General features: G+C 48.1%; 1 protein-coding gene across 4 annotated transcripts; it reads right to left on the bottom strand.

The window, feature by feature from the left end:
- Window positions 1–1,816: 1,816 nt before the first annotated feature.
- On the bottom strand, window positions 1,817–21,595 carry SLC49A3 (solute carrier family 49 member 3). 4 transcript variants are annotated; one of them, XM_066988070.1, is made up of 12 exons: window positions 21,344–21,484; window positions 18,320–19,894; window positions 18,183–18,245; window positions 15,129–15,287; window positions 13,984–14,203; window positions 9,731–9,807; window positions 9,476–9,613; window positions 8,790–8,906; window positions 7,701–7,853; window positions 6,447–6,604; window positions 5,305–5,417; window positions 1,817–3,822 (listed from the first exon to the last, which is right to left on the bottom strand). In XM_066988070.1, the coding sequence occupies exons 3-12, from the start codon at window positions 18,192–18,194 to the stop codon at window positions 3,671–3,673; spliced, it is 1,299 nt and encodes a 432-aa protein (XP_066844171.1). In that variant the 5' UTR covers window positions 18,195–18,245; window positions 18,320–19,894; window positions 21,344–21,484; the 3' UTR covers window positions 1,817–3,670. The 4 variants fall into 4 exon arrangements, with proteins under 4 accessions (XP_066844171.1, XP_066844170.1, XP_047927278.1 ...); XM_066988069.1 differs by having other exon boundaries at window positions 1,818–3,822; window positions 18,183–19,894; XM_048071321.2 differs by lacking the exons at window positions 18,183–18,245; window positions 18,320–19,894 and having other exon boundaries at window positions 1,820–3,822; window positions 21,344–21,595.
- Window positions 21,596–23,247: the final 1,652 nt, after the last annotated feature.

Genomic DNA, 23,247 nt, shown 5'->3' with positions numbered 1-23,247 from the left:
TCTTCATCCTTCCTTCACTTCCCATCCTGTGGGTCTGTTAACACTGTGCTCGATGATTTATGAGTATGACATAGCAGATGCCACCTTTTTAGCATGGCTGGCTGTGGTCCTGGGTGGCTCCTAGTCACAGAGGGGATGTTGATGAGGCTCAGAAGCTCTTTGCGAAGAGAAGTCAGGACTTTAATGGGCTTGTTTTCTCTCTTCAAGATTTCTTCACTCATGCCTGATGTTTTTATGCTATTGCCTCTCTCCCCAGACAGGGAGAGGAAGCCTTATCTGTTCCTGACACTCTTTATCTTGTTTTTGACCTTGTCATTATATGCATATTCAGGAAGTTCCTTATTTGTAGTTTCTTGTGGTTATCTTCTGGCAACTTTCAGTTACTTGAATGTCTGCCTTCTGCACCTGCACCCATCTTTGCCCCTTTGCTGATCAGATTGTTCTCATGCTCAGCTACCGCAGGTCTGGCTCTACCATCACAGCATTATAAAGGTTGTGGGTACTGCTTGTGTTACACTAGCTGAGTATGCTCATAATTGGGTTCAAGACAAGCTAATATTAGTTAAGTCCTGATTAGCACATTCAGAATTCATAGGTAAATCAGGCCTTTGCTTTGGTTACTTAGCTCCCTAGCTGTGTTATCCATCCCTGCATGGCAAGACATCGTGGAGGATGTGAGGCTCAAGGACTCTTGCAGGATGCCACTCCCAGGGAGCATGGATGAAAAGGTGCTCAGACCCTGACCCACCTAAAAATGACCTAGAAAGCTTCACACCCATGGTGGGGCAGGGGCAACCAGACGCCCACTGTAGGACATGTAGTGTGTCAGCTGCTAGATCCATTTGGCACCATCTGCAATCTGCAAACAACAGATACCCTAGAAGTTTGGGTCACACAGCAGTGGTGGTAGTGGCAAGAGGAAGGCTGAAATAGAGCTTTGGTTATTTGAAGTGGATCTGCCAAGATTTCTTCTTAGAAGGAAGCAATGCCAAAGGGACCAAGGAGGCTTTTAGCTCAGAAGAACAGCTGGGGAAAGGAACAGGGAGAGGTTGCATTTTTTATTTTTTATTTTATTTTATTTTATTTTATTTTATTTTATTTTATTTTATTTTATTTTATTTTATTTTATTTTTATTTTTTTCTTCTGAGCAGAAATGAGAGCAGGTCACTGTTTAAAACAGAGATAAGGCAGAATGGACCAGGTGAGGCAGAGCGAAGTTTCTACAGTTTCTCCCTGCAGGCATGCTGTGTTATGCCCTTTCTCCAGGGGAGGATGCTCTTGATTAAATCATCTCTTCTATTAAAGGAACATGTTATAGTAAACTAAATAATATCAGTAATGTCCATCACATGTTAATAAATCTGAGAGTTCTTGAAATAGGATCTCAGAGTGTGTACATGAGGGAAACTTACCCAGGCAGAAAGTACTGCAAAAGATGTTTCGGCTAGTTAATGTTTTGCCTAGCACCTTTTGGGGTGCCTTTTCCACTGAACCTCTCAAGTAATCTAGTTTTCTTCTAGGCACTGAATGTGAATGACAGCTGAGTTATGCACCCTAAAGAAAGGTGTATCACAGTATGCTGACTTCAGCTATGGTGGTAATTAGGCCAGCGTGCACCCATGCCCAGATTTTTTTTTTTCTAAAGACAAAATGTGTTATTAGCAGAACCAGTACAAACAGCTCATGGTGCAAGCTAAGTATTTGTGTGAATTACCTGGCTCCACTGTTAGCAGTACTACAGTGCCTCTACAGCACGCCTTTGCCTTGTGCTGTGTAGCAGATGTGATGTACTCTTGGACCTATAAAATACTTGTTTAATATAGTGAAAAAAGATGAGTCTTTTCTTAATGTTTTCTTAATCCACCCTTTATTAAAAAACATAAGCATTTGTAAATATATAAAATTATAAAGTACCAAGTGCTTTTTGCTTCCCAGTACAGTAGGACTCAGGAGTGATGGGTAAATCTGGTGTTAACCTGTTCAGTGTATTAGGTCCAGTGCTGCAGAACTGACCAGTCAGTTTGCAAAAGATGGTTAATTTCATTCCTCTGACAGGTCCAAAGTTACTTTGTTTCACCTCAGTTTAAGACTTCCTTCCTGCTCCTCTTGACAGATATCAGTGCTTATCAGGGACATCAAGGCTGTACCTGTAGGAACTAGGAGACTCCATGGAAGGATGCAGGAAGTTATTTTATAAATAGAAAGATATCCAGTTGCTAATGGGAAGGAGAATTCAGGCATTGAGAGAGCTGCTCTTTAGTGTTTATCAGGTAAAGTGCATTCTTTGCTATGTGATTATCCCCTAACTGGACTGGAGAAAAACAGCCACTGTATTTTCAGAGGTCCAATTTGCATCAAGTTCCCTTAATCAACAAATACTGAGATCCCCTCTGCCAGCTGCATGATATGAAGCATCGCCAAGTCCCACCCATCTTATTTTTTAGCACCAAAATGTCATAGGGTAAAAAGTCCTCAGGCTGTAGATTTAGACCTCAACACCAGAGCAGGACATTGGGCTCCTATGCAAGTATTGTTGTAAAATGAAAAACAATTGTACCCGTTTCAATTCTTAGTGGAACTGAACTCCAAACAGGATCTTTTGTGTTACTAACCATCTCTTCAAACACTGAGCAACAGCTTTTGCTTGTAGAGAGAACTCCAAAGTGCTTGTTGACATTGTTTCTTACTTGGTCTTCCACCAAAACCCCCTATCATCTGCAGAAACTCGTGAAGGCGCCCTGCGTTCTCTGTGTGGTCACCTTTGCCAGGTCTTTTACCAGCTGCTGCCACACCATTCCCCCAAAAGTGAGCTGCTTTCTCAATGTTTTTCTGTGAGAGCATGTCTTCGCTTGGTGCAGTACACAACTCTAACCATAAGGTTCATCTTGTGAAAAGCTTGAGCCATTGGAATTGTTGGACAGATGGGGAAACACCAGGAGCCCAAAACAAACTTTTCCTGAATGTCTCAGCATATGGCAGGGGATCAGAAAGGGCAAGGAAGGCTGTTATGCTTAATTTCTGCTGCTCACTGATTTTTTCTTTTACAGTCAGCATGGCAGGGAGCGCTTTCCTTTTCCTGTTTCTGCGAGAGGACAAAGTGGACATTGCAACAGATTTGTGTTACAGATCATATACCTACACCTCCCTGCTGCAACAGACAGGTGCTCTAGCTCCTACCGAATAATTATTTCCACACTTAGAGTGGAAAAGTTGCTATGCAATATGGGAACCGTAGTCCTGAAAGGCAAGTTCTTCGGCAGGTTTGTGATATCAACTTTCACCTCTCCAAAAGCTTCACTCCTGATCCATGTATATGAAAATGAAAAAAAGGCTGAAATATGATGCTCCACTCTTCTGCAACATTTCTTCAGCTTGAATCATGTCAGCTAAAAAACCCTGTTACCTGTGTAGTTATCCAGTTCCCCTTTGACCTCTGGCAGCACAGCCTGTATTACAGCCCAGACTCACAAATAAATACAAGATTGGGAGAAGATCAGCGAAGGTGCCCCAGTGATTGCTGTAGCCACCCTCTTGTGAAATCCAGGGTGCTTCTTGTGCAGCAGGACCCACACACCCCAGTCTGCCAGCTGAGCACTTGCAGTCGTGGTCCCTGCCCATAGGCCTGAGTCCTTCCCTAACTGGGCCCTTGGCATGCCCCTTTCAGCCTTGTTAGGCTTCGGGAACATCTGCTGATTCTGTATCTTCTGTCCTGACCAAATCGCTGTTCGTCTCAGCATGGAGCCGCTTGTAGTCCGTGTGGAAGAAGATGACGTAGAAACAAGCCATGGCACTGCAGAGGCCAGCCAGCACCAGCACTGGAGCTGCAAATAAGATAGACTTTTAGAGGGTGAATCCACGCATCCCAAATGGTGCAGAAGTCTAGAGGTCAGTTCCCTAACAACTGCACAGCCTGGGTGATCTGTTCCCAGTGGCTACCCTGAGGACAGCGTGCAGCTCACAGTGAGGGAGCACTAGTTTGGTAAAAGCCAAACATCATCTCACATACTAAGGGCTTTAGAAGAGGATCTGAGTGAAAAGTGGAAGGCTTACAGGAGTCGTGTCCTGCACGGCCCACAGGTTGGAGGCCTTACACCAGTGCACACAGTGTGTTTGTGGGAGTGCATTTGCATGTACCTGTGTGTGTATGTGTGTGGACATTTGTGTGTTGGGGGCAGGTGAAGGACATTACAAGAAAGACTTAAAACACCTGGGCTTCATAAGAGAACAGGTCCTCACAAGTAGCTTTGTTTTGTTATCTAAAAGCAAGGTGTAGCAAAGGTTCACTAAAGATAAACTTTAACTGAAGAAAAACCCTGTGTCTTAAAAACCTTTTCTGATGAAAAAAAAAAAAAAGGAAATTTATACAATGTCTGGAAGTAGTTATGGTCTTATTCAAACAGTATCTCAAATAAACACCTCCACACGTTTCTCCACATATATGTCCCTGCATATATCAAACCACAAATGAGTAGGGATGGGTACCTAATCATAAGCTCTGATCTGATGAGGAGGAATGTTGCAGACCTTCAGACATGAAGCAGCCAAATTGCTTTTTGGGAGCAGTTACTGTGATGACTTGTTCCCTACCAGCAAGTGGAGTGGCTTCTGGGGATTTCTGCTCAGCTGAGAATTATATACAAAGGTGTTTGGCAGCCTCTGTTATGGCATGTCCCCAGAACTTGGTGTCAGTGTTATATAAATATGAACCAGCTGAGAGATCAAGACCAGAGTTTAGCCTACAGAGCAAAAAAAATTTTTGTGTTCCTGTTTCTATCAATTGCTGCCTCTTCTCCTGACCAGCTTGGAAAGGAAGGGAAATATGGAGTAAGTCAGAACAGAGCTGTACAGGCATGTTACTGACCCACGCAGCTGCGTGTGCAGATGCAAGGGAATTAACTTTCAGTCAGTGTGTCTGTGGTCTTGACCTGCCACACTGCACAGCAGCACAGGCTGTGTTACAGACAGGGTTGTGTATCCCATGACCCCAAGCTGTTCTTCCCCCCGGAGCAGCTGCTTGCGAGCTTGGTGAAGCTCAGGCCTCTGCAAAGTGGCTGTAAGAGGAACTGTAACCCACAGCCATCAGCAGCATTTTTGGCATCTTTGAAGTCTTCCCCATTTCAGCCGTTCAGGACTGTTTTAGCAGGAGCAGCAAGAGTGCACAGGCAGGTTGGAAAAGGTGGTCAAGAGATAGGCTGCAGTGGGAATCAGTCTTGCAGGCTCCCTCACAGTGAGATACGGGCAGAAGCAGGGGACATGTAGGGTGCAAGCAATTGTCCAGCATCACTCCCCAGGGATGTGCTTACTTGTCCAGTCCAGGGCTCCATCCTGGTCAAGGGCGCAGGTGGAAGATGGGTCCTCAGAAACACGCACGGTGAGGGCTTGTAGCAGAATCATTAAAATCACACCTTCAATCTGGCTGTGGGGAGAAGCCAGCATGCAGTGACTGCCCCTGACCCATTCACCAGTGCTGCAGACAAGCCCAGCTTCCCCGATGTGAAGGAAGCAAGGTCCCTTTCTGGAGTGGGGTCCTTCTTGCAGAAAAAGCCATGAATGGCTGCCTCTAACCCCGGTTCTTGGTTAACTGGCCTGGGGTCGGAGGGTGGCCAAGTCAGCACACCTCCAAACACGGGGCAGGCATGGCAGGACCACTGCACGCCCACAGTGGAGGTGAGAAGGTGTTGAACTACAGCTGTCAAGGAGATGAGGCTTAGTCACTGGCCAGAGACTTGGAAATACCTCCTGCTGCAGGGGTGAGGATGGGAAAAAGACTTCAGCCTCCACCTCATTCACAGCTGTCCGGAAGCAGCAACAAAGTTCACAGCCAATGGGAGACAACAGCCCCTTAGGGAGGTGTCTAATGCTCCTCTTTGACTGGTGTTTCTTGCTGCTGCGGCTCCACCTGACACACACAAGCGGAACTGGGCCACGTTTATCATTGCTTCGGGCTCCCGTGAGTCTGGCAGTAGTCCAGTGCCAGCCCAAGGTATGTAAGCTGATCGTGGAAAGGACCATCACTGCCCCATCTGGCGTGACCGGCCACCCCGTGAGTGGTGAGCCCCATCTCCCTCAGCTGAGCACTGAGACCTCACATCTCCCTGTACTGCTGTGGGAATGAACACACAGACCCCTCCTTCTTTAAAGGTAGGCAGGGCATGGCTAAATCCTACTTTGGGGAGGGATTTAATCCAGGGAGAGACCTCCAGCTTCCTTCTTGCCTTTTCTGTACCAATTTCACACTCTTCCTTCCTTTAAAACCTACAGGGAAAGCTCATCAGCTCTGCAGCTCAGCCAGCTCCCTCCTTGCCGTGCTCGCATACATGGATAGCAGGGAGGCAGTTTGGCAGCATGGCTGGCATGATGTCCACACTCTGCTCTAGCTGCATCCACACACCCGTGTGTGTGAACCTAAGCTCAACGGTTGGCTGGATTTAACCAGCGTGCTTACCTTGCAACGAAAATCAGTCCTGTAGATGTGCCTTCTCCCACAGGGTAGGAGCACTCCACAGCCAGCTCCATGGCAATGGGGTAGATGGCAAAACCAAAGAAACCAAAGACTGAGCTGGCGATGGCCAAAGCGATGGCCTGACCTCTGAACCGAGATGCCTGTGGGCAGAATAACAGCACCAAGGTCTCAGTGTCAACATTGCTGCACAGAATGTCTCTGAACCCATAACCCGCAGGAAGTCCCAAGTGCTCTCTGTCCACTAATACCACATCTCTTCTTCCTCCGACCCCCTAGTCAACCAATAGCTACACAATGGAGATTTAGCTGTCAAACTTTAGCAAGGAGAGAGACTGGATCAGCAGAATTATCTGAAAAATGTGGATGTAATTATGATACTGTGACTTGATTTCCTGGACAGTAACTTATGAAGAGTGCACTCAGTTACCAAGAGGGCACCTCCAGAACCACATGAAACACACACTTCTGTCCTGATGAAAGCTAACATTTCAGAAGTGGCATTTGCAGTGGGTTACATATGAGAATTCATTGGGTTACTACAGCTCAGTATAAACTGAAAACTATTCTTTATCATGTCAGACTCATGTTTGTAATATCGGAGTACTACCAACAAAAAACCAAAACCAACAGACAAAAACACCTGAAACATCCACAAAAGCTGGTGATCAGTTTAGTGTCAAAAACAGCCTCATCCCTAGCTCTTGTGGAAAAAGCATGGCCTTGTCCCAGAGCTAGTGAAGTCAAGGGTGTAAATCGTGCAGCCACTGTGCTGCTACCTCCTTCTTTAACTATGTTTTAAATTACCACATACAAACACCAGGTGTCTCTCCTGGCACAGCTCCAGAGGCCTGACTGGAGCTAGTAAAGGCAAGGAAAACTGTGTGTCTGGAATCCAAATTCATTGATGGGTGGTTTTCATTTTACTATCCGGAACTAGTAGTTAACCCGTAAGGGATGAGGGTGAAGCAGGGAAATGGAGGAGAAGTAAGGAAGACGTGATCCAGTGTAAAGGAGTAAATTGCACCAATTTATATCCTGAAGCAGTCTGTCTGAGGCTCCACAGTTTGTGAAATGTTTTTTCTGTAAAAAAATCCTATCCCGGGTGGATTATCCCAAAGTAGAACATGTAACTTAATAAATGTTATTAAGTCAAATCACCCTGTTTTGAGTTGATGGTTTATTAGATGGCAACAGAAGTAAGCCCACAGGTATGGTGCAATGCAAGTGAGAACTCACCACTGCGAACACGATGCTGGCAAGCGCGCTCAGACAGAAACAGATCTTGGTGGACTCTATAAAATTCCTCGTCCGGTCAACATACAGTCCTAGCAGGAAGGCTCCCAACAAACCAAAGACTGTGAACAGTGCACCATTCAGGCCGGCAAATACCTGGAGGGCAGAAAAACAAGCAGCCAAGAAAAGAGAGTGGTTAGGAAGAGGTTTTAATGTCACTGACCCATCTGCCTGCTGCTAGTATATCACTTTCTGTGGTAGGGCAAGTTTCCCCCGAAGGACTATGAGTAGCAAATAACTGGGCCCCGAATCACACGCTTGTGGACAACTGGGTCACAGCACCACGGTCTCAATGGACATCAAATCTTGGTACGCCTGAGAAGGAAGGCTGCGTGCAGAGCAGGTGTATAGACGTGCAGACCTATCAGCTGGAGAGTTAAGAGGACCTCCAGGAGAGTACAAGCAGCAGGACTGAAGGGGAAATGCAGGAACCGAAACAGCCCCTTGCTACTGCACAGAGACAACAGGAAGAATCTCACCTGTGCATGCCCTGTGCTCAGCTGTAAAAGCTGCACCTGGCCAGAGTCCAGGAAAGGATGGGGAAACAGAGCTGTTGCAGCACCTGTGACTTCCTACTGCCTTGGCTTCGTGTAAGACTGTCCAAAGAAAAAAGGAAATTGCACCAGCCTGCCTTCCATGTCCTGCTCACTCCAGGGCCCATCGGAGCCTCCATCCCCTTTGGGAAAGATGTCAGAAGGCTGCTTAGACATCAGTGCTCTGGAGTGCTTAAGAAAAAATGGAACACTTTTTTTTTCCTAAATAGTGTTTAGGGAGAAAAAGCTTTTCATTTGCAAATGGGAGCCTGGCCAGAGGCAGTAACAGAAACACAAATCATCCATTACACTGAAAGATTGCCTGTGCTATGCATTAATGTACTGCTTAACCTATGTTAAATAATACAAGCAAATAAGATATGAGAAACTGCATCATATTAATTTTGTCTTCATTTTGTTCTAAGTCGCTTATTGGGAAAATTATCTTGATTCTATCACAGATGCTGTGGACAGTGGGGATGAAAGGAGGAAGACTCACATTTGAATAACCCTTTTCACAAAGGATTTGTTCTAGTAGAGCCGAAAAGCAGGTAAACATCCCAATTCCTCCTCCAAAGCATACTGCCAGGATGATGTACGGCTTGTTTCTCAGGAGCTAGAGAAAAAAGTTAACATATTTAAACAAGCAAAGAGGGAAGAAAGGCCAGGCTGTGACAAATAGACTTGAGGATCTGAGGCTCTGACCCCTCAAAAACATTGAGGGCAACCCTGTGAGCACTAAGGAACTTTGGCTCTCTCCTGTCAGTTCAGCCAGCAGACAAGTAAAAGCAGAGACCATATAGGAAGAAGGGATCTCTTCAGCGTCCCAAATTCTTTCTTTGCTTTGCCACGTGCTGTCCTACCCATTACCGCATCCGTTACCACCTCAGAAGGCTCAGGTTGTGTGGTCCTCTTGGATGAGTTCAGATGTGCCTGTTAGCCAGCTGAACAGCAGCCATCCAGAGGCTGAACGGTCAGGTAACGTCTCTCACAGCTTTGCTGTGAGCAGCTTCCACTCCCTGAGGAAGGAAGGGAACCTGGTCTCCTTCAGGAGGCTTTCTGTGCCAGGTTTGGTGGAGAGCAATTCAGAGTCTGCTTTGTCAGCAGATTCCGCAGCGCGTCCCTGTCTGGCAGGGCTGCATCCCTCACTTCAGCACTGTTTTCTCTCTGTGCTGCAGCACTTACCATTTTGAGCCCTGTGAGGAATGGCTGAGAGGTGGAGTTGGTGGCACTGGCCGAAGGAGGTGTCGGTGGAACTTTCTCGTGAATCCCCACAGTTGCTAGAGCACAGGCTGTTAGCGCTGGGATGGCATAAACACCCAGCTACACAACACAAAGCAAAGACATGTTACCAGTCTTTCCAGCTCCACTGCTTCCAAATATAAAAACAAGCTGGACCCCAATCAGCCCAGCTGGCTGATTAAGCCAGTTTTCATTTACCATTAATGGGATGTGCTTTCCTTCAGGAACTAGTATAGGTGACAGCACGTTTGCTATGAGAATACCCAAGGGATTGGCTGAAAGAAAATAAAAGAAAAATATGTTATTCATGCAAGCAGTCATAATCACCTGTCAATCCCTACTACCAAGTCAGCATCAGAGTTGCAGTATGTAGCAGAGCAACAAGCATGGACAGACCAAGGTATATATATGGAGAAACCAGGAGGTCTCACTGTTGCCACATCTGTTCCCCCACCCTTAGGAAGTCCATTATATAAACCCATTTTCCTACAACACCTAACTCGTGTAACAGGAACCTGGTTTTCATTTATGAATTATGTTGTCTTCATCCTTGTAAGGCTGTTCCAGTAAACGCTAATCAGAGGGGACAAAATGAGGATGGCCAATCCACGTCATCTGTCCTGATGCTATACAGCAGCAGTAACAAATAGAGATGCTCTCCACAGGCAATCTTAGACTCCTACCTGAATCTGGAGCTAGAAGAGTATGCATCCTAGCACTGGCTGGGACATTTCTGAATGCAGTGTGATGCCCTCATGTGTCACCTCCTCAGCCTTCCTCCAAGTTTAATGTCTCCTGCCTATTTCACTGCCACCATGGTTTCCCCATTCTCCTCACACATTCCTGCAATATGATTATCCATTGTCACTGCTATCCAGCCTTAAAACAGAAAGACTAATCTTTCACAGTAAGCAGAAAAACAGCATCCTATAAGCACTTGCAGTTCAGGAGAAAGAGCCAAGTCACAGCTGGTCCATCTTAACCTTCCCCCGCAAGTAGAGCGAGTATACCAATAAAGTAGTAGGCATCAAGGAGAGTTGCCTGGCCACCCTTCTGCGCTTGATGTGTTTGTGAATTTCATTCTCAAAAGTAACAAACATGCCATGATCTGGTAGCTCTGAGAACATATGGACATTTAGTTCAGAAAAAAAAAAATCAGCAAAACATCCCTTTTAAAACAAAGAGAACCCTTGCTATTGCCGGGCTGTGCATTGCATTTTGAGAAGACTGGCCATCCAGTGCACAGCGTGTGTCCTGTGTACACCTTCCACCAGTCCTCAGCAGGAGGGTATTAATGATGTGCAGGACAGCCCAGAGCTCAAACACTGTAAATGAAGGACTGTGCTGAATTACATCAATGCAGAACAAAATTCCATTGTGTGTGGAACAAAAGTAGTTCTTCCAAAGGCAAAAGTGCACACAGAATCACCAAAACAAATAATCAATGAGGTTGGCAGGTGCCTCTTAAGATCATCTAGTCCAATCCCTCCTGCTTAGACCAGGATCAGCTACAGCCAGTTGCCCAAGACGATGTTCAGATGGCTTCTAAATATCCACGAGAGAGACTCTGCAGCCTCTCTGGGCGGCCTGTGCCTGTGCAGACTATCCTAAGAGGTGCCTTAGAGCCTCCTCTGTTCCGTGGTTCTGTTGAGGCATCATTAACACTGCCATAGCACGCAACAGTCACAGCACTTCTGCTCTACATTTGGGAAAGTACCAGTTCATGTAACGTGACCTGGGTGAAATGTTATCTGCTCCAAACTAACATTAAGCGGACACAGTTAAACAACAGTTTCCAAGGAGGTGGATTTAAACGTCTGCGTTTCGGTAAAATAAATGTGGGCATTGTAGGGGACTGGCTATAAGTATGATCATGTGTATGACCATGAGCTATCTGCATAGTGAAGCAGAAGATCTGAGGGAGGGGGGGGGAGACGGAAATGTGAGCATTGAGCTAAATTTGAAAAGACTAAGTGAGCCTACCCAAGTCATTACAGGGTTTCCGCCTTCTCCTCCTGGGAAGGGAAACGATACAGGCCTAGACTGAGAAAGAACGGAAAGGAGATCACTGGAGCTAATCAACAGTAGATAATGGTGCAGGAGTTTTGCCTGGATTAGCTTGGACTGCTCCACTGTGTGACTGTGTGTTTTGTGGACAGCGATGCTGGTGCAGTAAGACTGAACAGAGTGCAGAAAATGAGATGCTGACAGACCACGGAAAGCAAAGAATCCAGCAGATGAAGCAGAGACCACTTCAGTGGACTCAGCCAAGTCTTTCTTCGTGCATGGAAGAATTTCTCACCATCTTCACAGGGACCCATTCTTGGCCTGGTTCTGCTTCTGTGTGAGTAAGTCTCTACAAGTGATAGGACGACTGAGTGTGGTAAATATCAATGAGCACAGATGAGTCACAGTGATCTCAGCTGCTCAGCTGGATCCTGTCTGCAGGGTCTGTTTTCATCTGCATGCAAACACAGCGAATCCTACTCAGAGGTACTAACAGAAGCTGTGGGGATACTGGCAGGGCCAGTTTCTGTGTGCAACACTAAGTGCTGGTTTGGCATTAACACAGGAAACAGGGAGTGATAAACTGGAGCGAGCTGAGAGAAAAAGCTGATGTGAGCAACAGGCAGACGTGGAGATATGTGGGAAGAGGAAGAGGGAAACGTGCCTGTGAAGTGATTGCATTGGAGCAGTTCAGCCTTTCTAGACAAAGGAGAGATGAGGTGACTGTCCATAACTACTTGCCAAACAGGTGCAACGAGACTCAGTGGCTGGGGGATAAGGAGCATCAAGATGAGAAGTAACATGTAGGCATTTGCCAGTGAGGTAATTAACCACTGAAGTAAACGACTGGGCTGTGGCTGATGCTCCTTCTAGGCAATATTCAAACTTTTTAAAAATGAAATCCTGATTTTGTACAGTAATGGGTGTAACCAGAAACCATTAATGGATGCTTGCTAAACAACAATATGCAAGCATTGCAGCAGATAATAATAACAGCCCTTTCAGTCCTCACGCTGGTATCTCAACAAGCCACAGATTGAACAGCTTCAGATCTTGGGTATCTGCTGTCCCTTGCTCTTCAGATGTATTTGTTCTCATAGTTAAATCCATTTATTCTTGTAGGGGCTAAGGTCACTGTGTCAGTGAAATACTATTTGGCTGCTCTGGCTGCTCTCACTTTAAAAAAAAAAAAAAAAAGTTTTCTGGAGGCTGTGATCCTTCACACTGTGAAGGATGGCAGTGCCCAGTGGTCCCCACCAGCGACTTCTGTACTCCTCTGATAGTAACTGTATCGCACCCCACTGACAACAGAGATCCTTCTCCAGCAGGGAAGGTGAAGATCTACTTCAGCCCTAGGGGAAGAAGGTGAGCTATCAGGTGCACCCTATTCTAGGGAAGGCAGTACAAAAAGGAATTGCTTTGTTCTGACATCACCAATCCATTCTTGCTAAATAATAGCACCCATGCTCTGCGTTTGCACCAGCACACCAACATTGGAAAGCCGTATAGCTGTCCTCCTACACTAGCTTTTTCCTCTGACTTATCCCTTCCCACACAAATCCAAGGCAGTGTGGAGGCAAGTACAGGTGGAGCTCTCCCGTACGTGCAGGTAACGTGAGATTTGCCAGCTGGAGTCAGTGGGCCAGCCTAGATTCTGGGGCACCTTGCAAGTCCTTGGAGAGAGAAGCTGGGGAAAATGTCACACAGAGGGAGGAAAGAGGTCTATCAAGTGCAGTTCTCTCTATCTAGCAGGAAACAAGCAACCAGGAGAGGGATGGGATCAGAGCAAGCATACCTGGTGCCTCCTCTCCAGTTTCCCAGCTTCCAGGCACTTTACCTCAGGGACTTCACAAGCAAGAATTGGTTTGTGTGGGTAGTCCTGCTGCATTTAGAACACTCAATGTGTTTGCATGGCCAGCTGAGTATGTTTAATGCAGGTATGCATGTATCATTTGGAATACAAGCTCAGCCTTGCTACTGGAAGAACTGGTAGATAAAATGGATGCTGCAGCCTCACCTCTACCTGGTTACAGAATTTGACAACTGTGATCACAAGCATCACTTGCAAATTGGAGACTTGCTCTACAAGTTCCAGAGATAAGACCACTACAAAGACATTATATTTAATAACACTGAAGGCTGTCCTCAATCACCATGATATTTGGGCAAAGACGGTTGCCTTGTTAGGGGAGAGGGTCCCTTTGCATCTCCATGTGGTTAAAGCCCACTTCTTGCTCCCCAGTGTGGAAATGCCTGTCTGTCTTATGAGGCCTCGAAGCCACGGGTTTAATTGCACATGTTTACAACACTCATGCAGAGCTGTATTTGCAAGGCAAAAAAGCTGTGGTACAGAGGGTTTCCTCTGCCTTCTGTTTCTGAAAGGCAAACAAATGCTATCAAGTTCTGCAAGGCAGCAATAATATTACTCTGCAGCTGTCACTTACACATTGATGAGATCATGTTTGCTGTTGCTCTCTGGTGGTCCGGGAACCATAGCGCTGCCAGCTTTGTCGGCGAAAAGATGACAAGGGGCTGAGCCAGTGCGCAGAGGCACTGACCAACAAACAGGTACCAGTAATTCTGGGAGCCCAAGCTCATGAACTTCATGACACTGAACATCCGGATGATGCTACCCGTCATGTTCAGCCACGCACTCAGGATCACCTGCAGCAAGCAGAAATAGCCAGGAGTTGTGTGCTGCAGCCTAAAGGACAGAACTTAACGCAACAGGACAGCATAAACAAGTCTCAGATGCACTACAGGAGACACTGGGTTGTTAATAGCTGCTGCACAGAAAGTTGCCTGCAGACTGTCCCCATCCCTCTGGCTCACTGCAGGATGCCCCTGACCCAACAGTAACCTCTTTACCAGTCCCCTTAAGGAGCAAGAAGGCTGTCCTGCTCTACACCATCATGTAGCTTGTGCAAGACAGTAGGTACCATCGTGGAATTGAGGAGAAGTCCAAAGTTCACTACTTTCACTCTGTTTTCAAGTTTGCACCATCACCCATGTATGTTGTTGTGACAATTCAAAGACCGTGGAAATAAGTCAGGCAGTATACAGGTCCTGCTAGAGTGCTAGTGTCTCAGTGCCACAACCCCAGCATCTCTGCTTTTGGGAAGGCTGTGCTGAGATCCCAAGTTGGCTTTGCACTGAGCAAGCTGTAAGATGACAAGGGTCTCTTGCTTGCTTGCACCCTGCCCTGCTACTCTTTAAAATGGCCTCGCAAAATAGTTGTGTTAACAGTCTTCACTAGCAAACCTTGCCTGACTCCAGCAAGCTCTTCACAGAGTCAGCTCACACCGTCTGTCCCTGTCAGTTGGCTAAGACAACAAAAACCGAAGCAGAAAAAGGCAAGTAGGGATGCAACATTACTCTGACTTTTCCTACAGCTCCCCCCCCCTCAGAGGTGGTGACAGCTATTACTGAAATAGAACCGAGCTTTCAACACACCCATCCTCTGCTGCACTTGGCAAGACTCCCATTCACAGTACACATGCTAGTGCTTTGTGCAGCTAAATCCACGGGGATGTCACCACTTCTGTCTCCGGGTGAAAAACCCTCAGGGTAACAGAACAGTTCAACTCACGGCGCATCTGAGCCCCACGCTGTCAAGAACCCATGTTGCCACCAGACCAAATGGGATCGAGATGAGCAGGTACACTATTGAGAGCCAGTTGACCATCTCCAGGGAAATGTGGAAGTAGGCAGCTGTCTTGTCAGCCACAGGAGCAAAGGTCAGCCACAGCTGCAGAAGAGAGGACAAAGGTAGGTATGCATGAACACCTTTACCAGAACAGATTTTCAGCATCCCCTCAAAATAATTACATCATGAAGAGGCTGACTGTCTTAGTCTCTCCTTGAAATTCGGATGTTAAGGCTAGTAATTAAAACTCAGACCTTCAGTGTTTGCATGCTGGTAGTATTTTGGCACTGACCCCATCATTATCTTGACCCTGAGCTCCTCATCCATTTCACTTTCTCATCCCCAATTCTCCTGCCTTGCTGCTGGAAGCTGGCTGAAGTGGAGGTCCGTACCTTTTTCTCTCCTCAGGCTGAACACATTGGCCCCCGACACACATACTTACCTGATGTAAACTACAAGCAATCCCCCTGCATTAGCATTAACAAAACAGAGGCTAACTTCTCCTCTCTGCAACTTGCAGCCTCTTAAACTCAGCCTAGCATTATTGGCTGTTATCAAGCTCTGGATGTGTCCCTGTAAGAACATATTTGCTATTTGTCAGCCAAGAGGTTCACCCTTGCCACACGGAGTATTTTGTTTCATGCTGTCCTACACACACTCAATGGCTGGGAGAGGACCTAGAAATTTGCATACATATCAGAACATATGACAGGGAAACACAAAAGGTACATTAATAACGATGCAACTGATCCTTCCAGTGCCTTATCTGAAAATATTCCCCTACACCCTGTTTTAGTCGCACTGGTTTCACAAAATTACTGTCTGCTCCTGGTTTCTTCTGGGAATGATAAGGCCTGCTTTGATCCTGAAATCAGTCCTGAGGTCATGCCCACAAGAAAGAAGTAAGAGTACCATCCCAGATGTACAGATACTTCTGTGCATCCTTTGCTAAGATCCCCTCTTTGGTGCTCTACAAAAAGACTGGCCTAACCTAAAAATGGGTTTCAATGATGTGGACATAAGCTACTCCACTGTTAGGTGATGATCATGCAGGTGATGAATACCTGAGATGATAAAGTCTGTAGAAACATGAATAAAAACCTTCAGCTTTCCTAGAAAATAACTCCAGCCCACTGCCTCTTTTCAGGTACCCCTCTCTGCCATCACAAGCTTCCCCTTCACTGCCTGCATTGTGCAGACACGAGATGCGTGTTAATGCATAACTGAAAGGGCTTGGGTAACCTCATAGGGGGGTGAGACCCGACACCCTGCTACTGGTTTTCTCCAGTGCTCCTATTGACTTCTTACATGCCAGAGACCATGAAAGCTACCAGATTAAATGGAAACAGAATGGGAGGTGGCCTCTTCTTCCTTCCTGGCATCACTCTGTGAGAGTAGCCACAAGCAAATCACTGATCTTCTAAGCTCTTCTGCTAGCAGGGATGTCATAAGTAAATGCCAGTGGCAGAGAAGCTGTGCATGTGTTACCAGTGGCCTAGCACAGACTCCCAGCATCAGCCTTTTCTGCAGCTCTCCAGTGAGCTGAGATGCCAGATCTGCGTTCAACACAACGCTCACATCGCAGCACTGGCCTCAGACACAGCTTTCTGTGATCAGCCAAGGCTCTTGCTGGGAGCGGGTTCAGCGTTTACTCACATTCCACAATTAGGTGGATGAAGATCGTGAGTGAGGAAAGAAATTGCACCCCAATGATTTCAGCACACAGCTGGCTGCCTGGGTATATCTATGCCCCATCAAAAGAAGAAGAAGACAGAAATATTTTCCACCCATGGTATCTTTATATTCACAATTACAGGAGAGCCCCCTTCACACCTCCTTTGGCGATGGAGTATGTGGGATCACCATAGAAAGCAAGTGCACTGAAACTCAAGCTATCTGACCGATACTGACGCTGGAGGGGGCCTGTCTCCACTTTCAGCTCTCCCTCCCTTTGCTTTGACTTTCTTTTAGCTGGCATTTTGATTTTTCTTCTCCCGCATCTCCTGCTATGGGGCTGCCTGCTCACTGCAGGCCTGCTTGGGCACTCCTATGCTTTTAATTTACAGCTGTTCTCATTCTGTCTAAGCTTCTTTGCTGCTCTCTCTCCCTCGTAAACTCTCAACTGATTCTAAGAAATTGATCCAGCCCTCTTCCTCGCCCAAACCCTCTAGCTTTTCTCCTGCTCTCATGCCCTTTCCACCTCCACCTTCCCCAGGTTCTGTTCCTCTGTCCCACCGCCTTTACTTTTTTCACTCCCACACGAACCGCCCAGGGTCCATCTCACATGCAGGACCCAACTCCCCTCCACCCGTCCCAAAGGTGCCAAGCATCTGCCCTCCCTCCCACTGCAGCAGCACCTCCACTCCTGCCTGGAACGGCAGCAAGGTGAGGGCAGGACAGACAGACTCACTTCGGTAAGCAACAGCTGTGAGCTGCACAGGGAAACATAAACACAGCCCTAGGATTTCCAGAGCTCAGGGAGCACTCAGGGTTGGTGTTGACGCATCACACACATAGCCAGGCACAGCCCCACCAGAAGGTGTAGGAAAACGTTAGTTTTCATGAAACGCAAGCTGTTTACCAACGTCTACCCCCCTCGCCAATAAATCAGGATTTTAAATGTGACAAGCAATACGATTTGTAGAACGGCAAGCACATGCAACCAGGCAGGGTGGAAGGTAGGCCACTTTGCCAGGCTAATGGCCGGCATGGCGTGGCCGTGCCCCTGTAACACCTTTTCTGCGCAGCTTGAAAAGGAGGAGCCAAGGGGATGGCTTACATGAAATGGGACCTTCTGCTTTATGACAGGAACAGCTCAGCAACCCTCAGCCAGGCGCTGCCTGCAGCAGCTGTCCCAGCCTCAGCGTGCTCTCTCCCACGCACCAGGATCACAGCACCGTGGCTGTTCTGAAGCTGATGCTGCATGTCCCTCTGAGGCATGCAGGATTCCTCCTCTCCTGAGACCAAGCCACGAAGCTCCTACACCAGGTTCCTCACCTTCAAGCTCATTGGTCACCAAAACGGATGCAAAGACTGGAAGCAAAGAGCCCCCGCAGCTGCCTAGGAAGGAAGGACAGAGGTGAGACCTCCAGATGGGTCAGATCCCCACGTGGATCTCAGTTTTAGCCTCTTACAGCTCTTGGGAAGACTGGCAGGACACAAGGGCCAGGTGGTGGCAGCTGTGTGCGCATGCGTATCTACAAGGGCACTGCTGGGCCGGACAGGTGCGGGTGAGGAGCGTGTGCACCCTGCCCTGGAGCACGCCGTCTCCACTCGTGGGGCTCTCCTTCCTCTCCCAAGTACACCAAGTGGTGGTGTAAGTCCTCCAGGCAGGTGAGTCAGGAACCGTCTAGCCATGTGTGAGCCAGCTCCAGCCCTCGGCTCTCCTCCTCCTCTCCAGCGTGCTCACGCTGACAGGCACAGAACAAGGCAGGAAACACTCTCGCTTTCATTTCTCTGTGCTTTTCTCTGTCCCCAGCATTAAGGCAAGAAGCAGTTCCTCCTGCAAAGCACAGTTTCCACCCTTTGAGCTCAGTAGTAAGGAGGCAAAGAGGAAGAAGGTGTTGCTGAAGCAGTCCACTGCTAGAGCAGCTGTCAGCACTCCCTGACTACTACAGGGAGTAGTTTACCTACATTAAGAACCTACATTAGAACCTACATTAAGGCTTCAAGTTAAAAAAGCCACACACTGAAAACCACAGCATCAGTTTCACAAATCTGGAGAGCAACCACAGGCACAGTTAGGTCACCCCTCAACTGAAGTGGTGGCAAAAGACGTCTGGGGAGCAATCATCTAAGCTTAGCTTAGCGATGGTCAGAAGAACCTCTTGGCCCAGGACTTCAGGCAGGAAGTGAACATGGTAGACAGTGCCTACTTATGGACTTTTTAAGATCTTTTCAGCTAGCAATTTCCAGAATAGCAGGATTTAGGAAATGAGAACCAAACTTCAGCAAGATAGTAGCCACTTTGTAAAAATCAGAGACAGAGGCTTTTAAACCCAGGTCAGTAACAGAGACGGAAGAAAGAGACCATTTACCTTTGGTGTGAAAGCCCTCCTTATGCCTTATCTACCCTGCTATGTTCCCTGCTTAAAGAAAGGATTTCACATGATGATGCAGAGCAGGAGGAAGCAGTTCCTCTCTCAGCACCACATGATCTGCCCCGGCTTTGCCCAACCACAATCCTAGCACAGAATGAACAAAGAACCATTTCTTTCTCATCCTGCCCTTGCTGCATGACTGAGCGTGCTTTCCTGCTGACAAGTTTGCTCCTACATTGTGTTCATGATACTGACAACAGCCTCTCTCTCTCAGGATTGTCTGCTGTCTGTCACTTCCAGTGACATCGAAGGCCACTAATAGAAAGCTGCATGCGTGCATGGGTAAGAGTGAAGAATACACAGCGTCGTCCTGGGAGCTTGGTCCACCCCACAAGGTGACCTGTTCTCTCCAAGTAAGACAACTCGTAAGTCACGCATCCTCACCACAGGCATTTTGCAGACAGACCGACACAGGTATACATAGGACAAAGTACTGCATGCAACATCTGGACAGGAATTAAGGACTCATCTTAACTTCCATGGCAATTTTCACACCGCAGAACTGGTAAATTAATCTTTCCATCCGGAACTTTTAAACAGAAACCAACCACGTGACTGTCATGTCGTTTCAACCACTCCCTCCATTTTCATGTGACTTTCGTCTGGAATCTTTAGGAGAAACATTAGCATCAGGATATGTTTGGTAACAACTTTTTATGTCAGCATGCTTGTAACTCCAGACCTGCCGCGGCTTAGAAACAGTATTGCTACCCTAGGGTATTTACTGAGCACACAATTTCGAAGTGGTCAAGTTCTGGCTCAAGTTGCTACAGTGGCAAAATAATGCAGTGGAGAGTTTGAAGTTGGCAAGAGACCAAGCAGAAAGACAACTGCAGGATCATTCGGGGCTACAAAGTTTTCAGCAATTTGACCCATGTCAGGGCGACAGACATCAAAAGCTCCACTTCAAGTACCTCTCCAAGTTCACTACTAGTGTTTAGCAAAGTGCAAGTCTGCCAAGGCGGCCTGGAAAGCTTTGTGCAGCGCCCTTCACCCATGATGCCACTATCCACACTGAGTAGGGTCAGACACCTAACCTAACAGCGGTGCCTTCCTGTTACATCGCGTTCTTGTGCTGTGCTGACTGAGCTGCAAGAAACAGTGCTTCTCATCGCTTTTCTGCAGGACACCTTTTTACACTATCAAAGGATATGAGCTTCCCTATGTGAGGGTATCTTCGCTTTTTTGGTGTTTCAGTATATTACTTGATTCTCACTGTATTTTTCTTGTTTCTCTGCTCTGGCACTCTTGCATCACGGACGACCTACTCTTCCTTCCCAGCATTTAAGTGTTTGCAGGTTGCAATGCTCAATATCGTGGCTGCCAGACAGCCTGCGTTCGTGGCATAGTAATCCTCAGGCGCATGAATAATTCTGCACTGGCCTGATAATTACCAGCAACGTCTTCAATGGCTTGGTGAGCAGCGATTTGGACTTCCAATTTGTTTAAGGGGAAATGAGCAACGATTTGGAAGGGGGAAACTTCATGCACCTACCTCAGTAACTACTGAACTTGGTTTTAACCGGCTCAGCGGGCGAGGTGTGCTTTGGCATCCCTTTCTTTGATGTTTTTCAGAACTGAGCACCCGTGTGTGACCAGAAGTCCCCGCGGCAGTGTTGTTTAGCACAGAAACACTCCTGCATGTGCCGCAAACCCCAGCAAGGACACCTCCTAGCTCCTTTCCCTGCCCGGGGAACTCCTCCGGCGCAGGCCAGCAGCACAGGGACGCCATCTCCTGCTCCTTGCCCTCACCCCCGTGCCCACCCGAGGGCCACAACCGCTCTCCGCAGCAACCCCCCCCCCTGCCCTCCCGACCCCGTTTATCTCCGTCCCGGCCCTGCTCGCCTTCCTGCTGCCTTCCAGACCCACCCCGCACTCCCTCCGGCCCCAAACCTCGGGCAGGGCCACAAGCCTGCCGCCCAAACCCCGCAGCCTGCCCCTTCCCTCCCTGCCCCAGCACCCCGGGGCGGCGCTGCCGGCCCCCCTCAGCCACCAGCAGCCGCCGGGGCCGCCCCGCTCCGCGGCTGGGGTCGGCGGTGCCGCCGGCCCGGGGCTCACCATGGCGTTGGAGCAGTTGAGCAGGCACACCACCGCCAGCAGGAACCACCGCCGCCGGTACGCCTTGAAGCGGGACAGCCGCGACAGGCCGCGCTCCGGCAGCAGGCCGGACGCCTCGTCCTGCTCCATCGCGGCTGACAGTGGATCGGGTCGGGTCGGGTCGGAGGGGATCGGGTCGGGTCGGCTCGGGTCGGCTCGGATCGCCTCAGCACGGCCCGGCCCGGCCCCGCCCCGCTGTGAGCCCTCCCCGGGGCGGGCACGGGGCGGGAGGCCGCCCCCGGCCCCGTGTGGGGTGCTCCTCCCCTGCTTGTCGGAGAAAAATAAGGAGAGCTGACACGTTCAGCCCGGTTCTGCATTAGGGTCGGCCTCTTCTCGCAGGTGACCAGTGATAGGACCAGAGGGAGTGGCCTCAGGTTGCGCCGGGGGAGGTTCAGGTTGGAAATTTGGAGACATTTCTTCTCAGAAAGAGCAGTCAGGCACTGGGACGGGTTGCCCAGGGAGGTGGTGGAGTCACTGTCCCTGGGGGTGTTCAAGGAAAGGTTGGACATGGTGCTTAGGGACATGGTTTAGTGGGTGACATTGGTGGTAGGGGGATGGTTGGACCAGGTGATCTTGGAGGTCTCTTCCAACCTTAATGGTTCTGCAATTCTGTGATTTTTGACATCAAGATCGCATGATGCACGGCTTTCTACCTGCAGTAGGGTCCAGGAGTGAGTTGTAGCAGGACAGTGGAGGAGATACTGTCTGAGAGAGCTTTGTCACCTTGGGTTCAGTCACCAGAAAGTATGCGTCAAGAGAGGCCACAGAAAGGGAAATATACAACTGCAGCAGGAGAGAACTGCTTTGCTGTTTGGGCCAGAATAATCAGATGGATCTGCGTAAATATCTTATTAAATATCACTTATATCTGGGGGGAATCTCGGTATTTTTTCCCTCTCCTTTTCCTAGATGTATCGCACCTGTTCTTACGTCTAAATTCAACCTGGTAGGCAATTCAAGCTGGTAGGCAGCCATTCCCAAACTTTCTTTGCTTACTTTGTGTTCTTTTCTGTATGTACCCTAAGGCTCTGGGGATGCAGGAGAGCTCAGAGCAGCTCTGTGCAACTTCGTTCCTCTGCTCTGCACCACAACTCCCATCAACAGGGCACTACTGGTTACTAAACAGCAAGGACGGTGGTAGGATTAGCATTGAGGAACTGCCCCACCTGCCCTGCATCTCCTCTTTCTTTCTTGGTGCTCGGCTTCTGCCTGCACATCTCCATAAGTCTCCTGCCCAGTGCCACCCACTCTTCCCCACACCCCAGCACACCCCACAGGTACCCCCTCACCACCCTGGCTTTTGTTTTCAGGAACAGGCAGCTTGACCATATGTCACAGGTCCTTCCCAGTTTGGTGGTTTCTTGTTTTGTAGGTACTCGCACTGAGTCATCTTTGGTCTCTGATGTGTGAGCACATCTGATATCTGCCGAACAGACCCAACTACATAATTTGTGCACAGAACAGTTTCTGCTAGAAAAAAAAAAAAAAAAAAAACTCATTTTCAGTCAGTGGGAGAGACACTGAGGCAGTTGGTATGTGAAAGAAGGTTTTCCACAACAGGGTAGTTAAAGTCTCTGAATCTTAGTTGTGAAATGGGCGTGGAATGATTTGGGAGAGGACTGGGAGAGGATTGTGCATCCAAAGCAGTTTTCCAGTACTGATCACTCAGGATGGGAATTGCAGGGTAATTCAGCTTTGAAGAGAGCACAGGAGGTCTCTAGTCCGACCTCCTGTTCAAAGCGAAGATAGCAATGAGGTCAGAACAGGTTGCTCAGGGCTTGGTCTGGTCCTGGAAGCCCCTGAGGACAGGCACTACACAACCTCTCTGGGCAATCTCATTCTACTGCTGGACTGTCCTCATGAGG

This window comes from Anser cygnoides, chromosome Z (assembly GCF_040182565.1).
Source record: "Anser cygnoides isolate HZ-2024a breed goose chromosome Z, Taihu_goose_T2T_genome, whole genome shotgun sequence".
Classification (NCBI taxonomy): domain Eukaryota; kingdom Metazoa; phylum Chordata; class Aves; order Anseriformes; family Anatidae; genus Anser; species Anser cygnoides.
This window is presented reverse-complemented; position numbering and strand designations above follow the sequence as displayed.

Coding starts and splice junctions, on each gene's coding strand:
- SLC49A3 (XM_048071321.2), bottom strand. CDS start 21,472: ATGGAGCAGGACGAGGCGTCCGGCCTGCTGCCGGAGCGCGGCCTGTCG. Junction 9,808..13,983: donor AAACATGATCTCATCAATGT/GTAAGTGACAGC, acceptor ATTTTCTTTCAG/CCAATCCCTTGGGTATTCTC. Junction 7,854..8,789: donor GTGAAAAGGGTTATTCAAAT/GTGAGTCTTCCT, acceptor TCTGCCCTCCAG/GTATTTGCCGGCCTGAATGG.